Source organism: Octopus bimaculoides, chromosome 8 (genome assembly GCF_046866305.1).
Source record: "Octopus bimaculoides isolate indiv1 chromosome 8, ASM4686630v1, whole genome shotgun sequence".
Taxonomy (NCBI): Eukaryota; Metazoa; Mollusca; class Cephalopoda; order Octopoda; family Octopodidae; genus Octopus; species Octopus bimaculoides.
Genome location: NC_142935.1, coordinates 94,168,624 through 94,177,944, shown reverse-complemented (window position 1 = coordinate 94,177,944; position 9,321 = coordinate 94,168,624). Strand labels below are relative to the sequence as shown.

At 35.3% G+C, this 9,321-nt stretch overlaps 1 protein-coding gene across 4 annotated transcripts in view; it reads right to left on the bottom strand.

Moving 5' to 3' along the window:
- The window catches only part of LOC106878548 (TLC domain-containing protein 4-B), an 86,972-nt gene that overhangs the window by 30,899 nt on the left and 46,752 nt on the right, over nucleotides 1-9,321 (bottom strand). For 3 of the 4 annotated variants that reach the window (XM_089356807.1, XM_014927793.3, XM_089356806.1), the window contains one exon: nucleotides 2,535-2,624. The exons of the other annotated variant lie outside the window; for it this stretch is intronic. In XM_089356807.1, coding sequence (XP_089212933.1) covers nucleotides 2,535-2,624 — 90 coding nt within the window. The remainder of the gene's footprint in view (nucleotides 1-2,534; nucleotides 2,625-9,321) is intronic. 4 annotated transcript variants of the gene reach the window in all.

The window sequence follows — 9,321 nt, the reverse complement described above, 5'->3', positions numbered from 1 at the left end:
AGAGTTATTTCCCTTGATGTGAGGCTGGTAAGAATTATCTTGAAGTGTTTGTGGGGAAAGTATGCATTATTAAATGTGGTGTTCCTGTGGCGATGGGGTGTGATGTGTGTAGTGGTGCCATATGCATAATTTTTTCTGGGGGTGTAGGCATATAAAGCTGTGTTTGTTGGTTTGTTTTCTTTCTGTAAAGGATAAGGTTGGGGGGGGGGGTTATGTTAGCAAGCAGTGTGTAATGTATTTGTGTATGTGGGAGGTCTATATATGTTTGGGAGTACAATGTGTATATGTTATTAGAGGATTTTGTGATGTAATTCGTTATGGAGGATATCTTCCTGATGAGGGGACATTACTTATAAAGATGAGTTAAACTTTTGAACTTTTTACCTTACCGAAAATGTACTCCAGAAATGGCCATTGAATGGACTTCTTCCAACAAAGGGACTTTATCCTTAATTCTTAATTGTAAATTTTTGATCTGTTCTAGTAATGTAGCTATTTGCTCTCTGAACTGTCTTACCTTTTTTGCTGTTTGATGATTTAAACACCTTCCTACTACTATCTTATATAATTTACATATGTTGTATCTTTTTTTTATAGGTAGATTTCTATTTCTATTTCTGTTAATGAGTTCTCTTTCGTTTGCCCTCACCATATTTACACCTCGCATATTTTTACGTTCTTTTAATTTATATTTTTATTTATATATTTATATGTTATGCTTATATATGTGGAGGCGCGTGGCTTAGTGGTTAGGGTGTCGGCATCATGATCGTAAGATTGTGGTTTCGATTCCTGGACTGGGTTACGCGTTGTGTTCTTGAGCAAAACACTTCATTTCACGTTGCTCCAGTCCACTCAGCTGGCAAAAATGAGTAACGGTGCAATGGACTGGCGTCCTGTCCAGCTAGGGAACACATATGCCTTTGAAATCGGGACCATGAGCCTGGTTAGGCTTTAAAAGGGTGCATTTATTTTTTATGCTTATATATATATATATATATATATATATATATATATATATATATATATAGATTTGTATTAATCTGTATTAATATGTATTAATGTATATGTATTTTTAAAAAATATTTAAAAGATTTCATGTCTATGTGTTTTCCGTTTGGGAATTTGCTGATTGACCTAAACTTTGTTTCTGAGTTTACCTCTTCCATTATCAGTCATCTCAGACTCATTCCAAGTAATTCTCTGATACAGCCCATATATCTCGAAAGAACGGTTTAATAATAATAATAATAATAATAATAATAATAATATATATATATATGTATATATACACACACACATACATACATACACACATATATGCATAAATACACACACATGCACACTCGTTACTCTCCCCACAATCTCTATATACATTCCTCTTGATTCTCTACTCTTCCCTTACACCTGACACAGCCACACACTTTTACTACGAAAACACATATCAAAATGCAATAGAAACAAAAGCTTTTCAGTGACAATATAGAAAGAAAACAACTACCTCAACAATTCTGTTGAAACCCCTAACAGCAACTGACAAAAATCCAACAACCCCTAACGACTTTCACAGACTACACTGAACAACCCCTAATAACAAAATCCCCAACCTCCTAACTCCAACAACTTGTCTATCAGCAAGCCATGACAATAAAATCCCCAAACTCCAAACTTCAACAACTAACAATTAATCCTAACTACAAAAATCCCTAATTTGAAACAACTATGTCTAAAAATTCACACTCACAGGAAAAATGTCTTAAGTCTAAGAACTAGCCTAAAATCCAACGGTAAAAACAAATCTACTAATCTAACAACTAGCTGAACAACAAAATGCATAACCTCAACAACTAGCCAAAGAACCCTAAAATCAAACTTGCTAACCCCAACAACCAACTTAACAACTAAACTAATGACCAACTCTGAGAAAAATAAATAAACCACCCTAACTACATCAGCTGACCAAACATCAAAACCTGTAACTCAACATGACCCCAATAACTAACCTGACAACAAAATTCCAAACCCAACAACAAGACCCTTAACTCCAACAGCTGGCCTGACACCAAAACCTCAAACCCAATAAGGAGCTTAACATCAAAACACAACCCCAACAAATAGCCTAATAATCTTAACATCAAAACTACGAACCCCAACAATTAACTTCTAACTCAGCTAGTTTGACAGCACAACCTGTCACCCCAATAACTACCCTAACAACAAAACCCCTAACTTCAACAGCTGGCCTAACATCAAAACTCTAACTCAGTTTAAAAATAAAACCCCTAACCCCATTAATTAGCCTAACAACAAAAAGCCTAACCCCAACAATTAACTCTAGCAACAAACCCCTGTCCAACAATAAGCACAACAACCAGACCTAACAAAATTCCCTATTCCCCACAACCTATTCTAACAACAAATCCCATAAACCCTTACATCATGCTCTAACAACTACCCTAACAACAACAATAAAAATAACATACCCCTTCCCTTAATAACAAAAGTCCGAAGAAAGTGTCGGGTGTTGGACATACCATATCGGGTCGTCTCTGACTTCTGGATCATAATTTATTGTGTATAGACATAGAGATCCCATAATTACTGCATGAACACTGGAGATGACTCTGCAAAGAGAGAGATATAGAGAAAGAAGGAGAAAAAAAGAGAAGATTAGTTAAAGGGATTAACACCAGATTAACTCCCTAATCTGCTGAATTTAAAGCAGATTACAGTGAGAGCAGTTTCTATGAAATAGGTTAAAAAGTAGGATATTAAAAAGAGAATTATTGTCACCACCACCACCACCACTGCCATCATCATAATTATCAAAAACAACACATATCACAGATGCCCCAGCAAAGAAGCCTCTAACAAGATTTGTTTGATGTGCTAGAAATATCAACCAACTCTCCCTCAAAACCATGTATTCTTACTATCTAAGAAAGGGAAGGACACCTTAGATAATGATGTTTGAAGTACAATGTGTCCTTGGTGCCAGAAACAAATACATCTACATACAAATACATTCCATAAATATAAACATGGGTATAAATACAGAATATATATATGTGTGTTTGTGTTAAGAAGGGCATACAGATGTAGAAACCACGCCAAAGCAGGCAACGGAACTTGGTGCAGCTCTTTGCCTTGTCTGTTCCTGTTGAACTGTCCAACCCATGCCAGCATGGGAGAGGGAAGGTTAAATAATGATGCTGCTACTGATACACATATAAATGCACACACATGCATGTACATATATAAATATAGCTACAAAATATATGCATATGAAGATGCACAATCATATAAATACATAGATAGGTACATAGAAGCACAAAAACAAACACAAATGTGAGGACAGGCACACACATAAATAAATACACACTCACAGCTTTCCACATACCTCCATGCTGTTGTTGTTGTTGGCACTCCGTCGCTTACGACAGACACGTGTACCCTTAACGTAGTTATCGAGGATATTCAGCGTGACACAGTGTGACAAGGCTGACCCTTTGAATTACATGCACATACATATAAATATACATAAAAATGTTTACATACATTGTTATGATTTTGTAGTTACTCTTTTACTCTTTTACTTGTTTCAGTCTTTTGACTGTAGTCATGCTGGAGCACCGCCTTTGGTCGAGCAAATCGACCCCAGGACTTATTCTTTAGAAGCCTAGTACTTATTCTATCGGTCTCTATTGCCGAACCGCTAAGTTACGGGGACATAAACACACCAGCATCAGTTGTCAAGCGATGTTGGGGGGACAAACACAGACACACAAACACATACATATATATATATATACATATATACGACGGGCTTCTTTCAGTTTCCGTCTACCAAATCCACTCACAACGCTTTGGTCAGCCCGAGGCTATAGTAGAAGACACTTGCCCAAGATGCTACGCAGTGGGACTGAACCCGGGACCATGTGGTAGGTAAGCAAGCTACTTACCACACAGCCACTCCTACGCCTATATTGTTTACATTGTTTAAACAACGGTGATATGAATAAACCTAATTGGTTGTGTTATGTCTTTGTTGGAGTCTTAAACTAATGGGCTGTAGAGTTAAGCTTCGAGAAGGGAATTTTCCCTAGTGTCTGCACAAAGAAATTAGCTCAGTTTTAAGATTTAGGATGCTGTGAGTAATGAAGAGGATAAGTTCTCTTTTAAGATATCAGAGGACACACAATTTGGAGGTGGTGTGCATGATCTTACACTGTCAATAATGTTCCATATAAATAGAATGAGGAGATTTTGGAAGATTTTTTTGGGTCCATATGTGGTTTGCTTAATGAGGGCAGGTGTTGGACATAATGCAATTTGAATTTGTCAGAGATTAGTCTAATGTCTTTTTTTTTGTTTTGGCTGAGCTTGCTATAGAATATGACCTTCTGGATTTGGCTATGTGTGAGACATGGCCCACCCATCTCAGCTGCCTGAGCAGAAGCATGGTCTCAATGCTTAGGGCATTGCTTTGCTGGAGGACTTTGTAGTTGGTGATGTGAAATACCCGCTTACCTAGGGAAGTGTGGTAAGATTGCATCCAGACTGTTGCAAGCAATTTTGAGAAGACCAGAGCAACTGCAGTGGATTAGATGCACCAAAGAAGGCAAGAGTCATCATCACATTCCCCATCCGACTGAAGCCCACATATTTGCCCTATGTGTGCCAGAGCCTGTCATTCAAGAATTGGTTTACACAGCCTTAAGGTCTTGTTGTCATTTCATGATCTTCATATATGAAAAACTGTTATCATCATCATCAATTTAAGGCAGTAATTTCCAAAGGAATTTGTTGTTGGTACTTTAGCTGAATATATGATGTTTTGTCTTTATATAGGAATTTATTCTCTAGATCAGGGGTTTTCAAACTGTGGTCCGCAAGGCCAAGATAGGGGGTCCGTGGACAGCAAATACTTTTTATGGGCAATTTGATTTTATATATGTTTTTTAATCGAAATCTTTTAATTGACAATAAACCTATTTGTTAAATACTGTTAAATAAATGTAAAAATATATGTTATTTTAAGCAAATATTTATGTATAAATTTCATAAGCGGTTATAAGGTAAAGCCTGAAATATTTATGTATAAATTTCATAAGCGTTTATAAGGTAAAGCCTGAAATATAAAGGGGTCCGCAAGTCAAAAAGTTTGAAAACCTCTGCTCTAGATAATGGGATGCTTGATAGTAGGGTTTGGATGGTGTGTGTCTATTTTTTTTTTTTTTAAACAGCTGATGATCGATAGTGTTTGGCCAAAATTAGGAGAAGTATAGCGAGAGCATTTCAGTGAGTTTGAGGGCATGTAAACAATATTTTGAGAAGTTGGCTTTATTGCAATTTTGACAATTTGCCAGATGAAATTGTAGTGAATCACAATTTTATTCTGTCTTGCCAATTTTATTGAAATTGTTTGTTGACGCTTTCAAAAAAAAAAAAAAACATCTGAAAGCACTTACAAAGATTCTTTACATATTTTCTATAAAGCTTATGTTAATTTGTTTTTTATAGATTTATTTTTACCTAATTTTTAATTAAGAATCTATCTATCTATCTATCTATCTATCTATCTATATATATATATATATATATATATATACACACACACACACATATATATAAATATATATATATATATATATATATATATATATATATATATATATATATATATACACATACAATGTGGTTGTTTGCTTCTTAACCATGTGATTTTGGGTTCAGTTCCACAGCACAGCACTTGGGGCAAGTGTCTTCTACTGTAGGCCTAAGCCCACCAAAGACTTGTGAGTGGATTTGGTAGAGAAACAAGTCATATTTTTGTCTCTTGGTTTACTTTTCATCTCATCTACACCTTTTTTATTTTAATTCTAATTTTCAATTTATATCAAAAAAAAACATCTCCCTTTGCACTTCTGTTATATTCCTTATAAATATATGCAATTCCCATATCTAGACAGAGTCTATTTTATTTTTATTTTCCTAGCTTTTACATAATGTTTTATCAATTTAATTATTGTTCATATTTTTATTCCCCTACTAAACTTAACCCTGTTGGCAGGCTACCTAAGATTGCTATATCTTTTCAAAATCAATTTACCAAATCAGGTCGACCAGATTATTCACTGAACTCTAATTTTATTATATCATTATATTGTACATACACACATAATTTATTATTCAGTATCATGACAACTGTCTGAGGAATGGTCATGTGAAATTCTGAGCAACAGTTTCAAGATTTTTTGGGCTTTAATAAATAGTATTTCTGTGTGTGTGTGTGTGTGTGTGTGTGTGTGTGTAGGTGTGTATATATACATACAAATACACACATTTACATACATACACACACACATACATGTGTATATATATATAGTATATATATATATATATATATATATATATATATAGTTGTGTTATATTCAGTTAGGAACGTATTAGAGTACAGTATAGAGCTTGTCCACCTTCAGAATTACCCAGTAGTATTGAAAGTATACTTCCAATTTGGGCATTAAACAAATGTCCAACCATACTCCCTTTTCCCGACTCAGTTTTCTTCAATTATATATACATATTTATATATCACACACACACATATGTATATATATATCATCATCATCATCATCATCGTTTAATGTCCGCTTTCCATGCTAGCATGGGTTGGACGATTTGACTGAGGACTGGTCAACCAGATAGCTACACCAGGCTCTAATCTGATTTGGCAGAGTTTCTACAGCTGGATGCCCTTACTAACGCCAACCACTCAGAGAGTGTAGTGGGTGCTTTTACGTGTCACCCGCACGAAGGCCAGTCAGGCGGTACTGGCAACGGCCACGCTCAAAATGGTGTATTTTATGTGCCACCCGCAAAAGAGCCAGTCCAAGGGCACTGGCAAATATATATATATATATATATATATATATATATATATATATACATACACTTTTACATATATACAAGGTGCGATGGGTAAATTGTCGCCATTTTATATTTTTAATTTCGTTCATTCATATTGTTTGTTTTTGATTTTGTCGATCCACAATATAGTAGGGTTAGTTAGGTACCATCTATGAGAAAAACAGCACCATGATGCAATCCACTCTGCCAGAAATTTGGAAACGACATGCTGTGCTGCTTAGCATTTGTGCCGGAAACTCCAATACAAACATTTCAGAGTATTTGGGTGTCAATCTGAGGACAGTGCAATCTTAGGACATGTACTGAGAGTGATAAAAATCAAACATCCAGTCAGCATCATGGTGTTTAGAGTAATTACTAGTGATGGCGATGTTATGCCTCCATTCATCTTCCCACATAGCCTCAGAATCAACATGGAGGCCTACATCAAGTTCATGGAGGAGGTAGTGGCTGCTGGGAGACCCTGTGTCTGGCAACAGGACCCTGCACCATGCCATACAAGCAGGAGAACCCAGTCATGGCTGTCAGACAATTTCTGCAACCACATCACCAACTAACATATGGCCACCTAACTTCCTAGACTGCAACCCCCTTGATTATTATGCGTAGGGTGCAGTTGAGTGAGAGACAAACAAAACTCTTTGCAACACCAAAGATGACCTGAAGGCAAGAATTATAGCAGCAGTTACCAACTTAAACAAGGAGACCATCCAGAAGGGTTGCAGGACATTCCAAAGTTGTCTGGAGGCTGTGATTGAAGCCAATGGTGATTCTATTGAATAAATTTTCTCTTTAATATTTCAAGATATTTTTATGTAATTTTTGTAAATGTATCTGTTAAAATGAGGTGTCAGTGTTATTTTCATTTTGCATAATTTAGATGACAGTTCTTGGTACAGTATTATATATAATTGTAAGAATGAGTAAAGATGGCTTCTTTTTAGGGGATAATTTTTATTTTAATCTTAATAATAATATTTACTGTGAGTTACTCTGGCATGAGTTTCAAGTTTCCTGTAGCCATTTTTAAACTGAAAAATGTATATTTTACCAGTTGCTTAAATAGCAAAAGATTTTTTCTTGTAACAAAATTATCCGCTCAAAAACGCCATCTCTATTCATTCCTTCATATATCTATCTATCTATCTATATATATATATATATATATACACACACACATACATCTGTACACACACATATATACATACACACATATATACATACACACATACATATATACTGGGTCATCCCATAAATAATGCGGTTTTTTCAATTGCATGAACTAAAATTCGGAAGGAGATGAGATAAACTACCTGCACAAACTTGTTATAAAAGCAGGTAGCTATTTTTCACTTTGGGCTTATTCTTAGTGCAAGATTTGATGAGTGCAGTTTGATTTTAGATTTGAAAAAAGAGTAAAAATGGAATTTGGTGTGGAGAGGGAGAAAATTAAAATATTGAGAATGTGTTTTGTGGGTGAAATACTAATCTCCTGCATTGCAAAAAAAATTTTAAAAATAAGGGGGGGGGGGCAGAAATGTCACCTTAGACATGCTAGAAGGAAGAAGTAGAGGATAGGATTTCTGGGAAAACTCCCTTTTAAGTTTATATCGAAGGTCAGGTTTTTAAATACGCTCATCACAAACACAAATTACACAAGAGAGAAAGATCATTTCAATTGGGTTTGAGCTATAAATTTGCACATGCACACTGCAAGAATTAACATAATTCACACAGAAGTTTTACTTAGTGTGTGTATGCATGTGTGCGTACCAAAGGAAGTTTCTTATGGCATTCTTTCATTTGAAGAAGCAAAGTTGTCAACTCAAAATATATGGGGTCATATGTTTGTTCGTTAATTTCTCTAAAATTGTTTTAATTTCTGTATGCTTTGAAGAAAGCAGAAATTGAGGGGGAGGATAAAGTGAAATGGCGACATTTGCTTTGAAGTGAGAGGAGAAAATGTAAGATGTACATGTATATGAAATGGACGTGCGTGTGAGAGAGAGAGAGTGAGTGAGTGAAGGTGTATGTTGTGATGTATGAAATTCTTTGCATGTTTGTGCAAGTAGCACTCACTCATTCACTCTCTCTCTTTCCCACACACACACATTATCTTTCATATACATATACTTAAATAGGTGGAAGTAAAGAATACGCACACCACCTGTTTTCGGTGTAACCCTAACCCTAAACACAGGGAGTGCGTATTCTTGACCATTGCCCATAAATACATATGCATACATCTTTTTTGAGTATGTAAGAAAGAGAGAGAGAAAGAGAGAGGCTGTATTTCCTCATAACATATAGAAAAATTGATGTCTTTTATGCAATTTTTTTGGTTGTGGCTTATTTTAATACAATATTTATGTGTACATTTTCATAAATGTT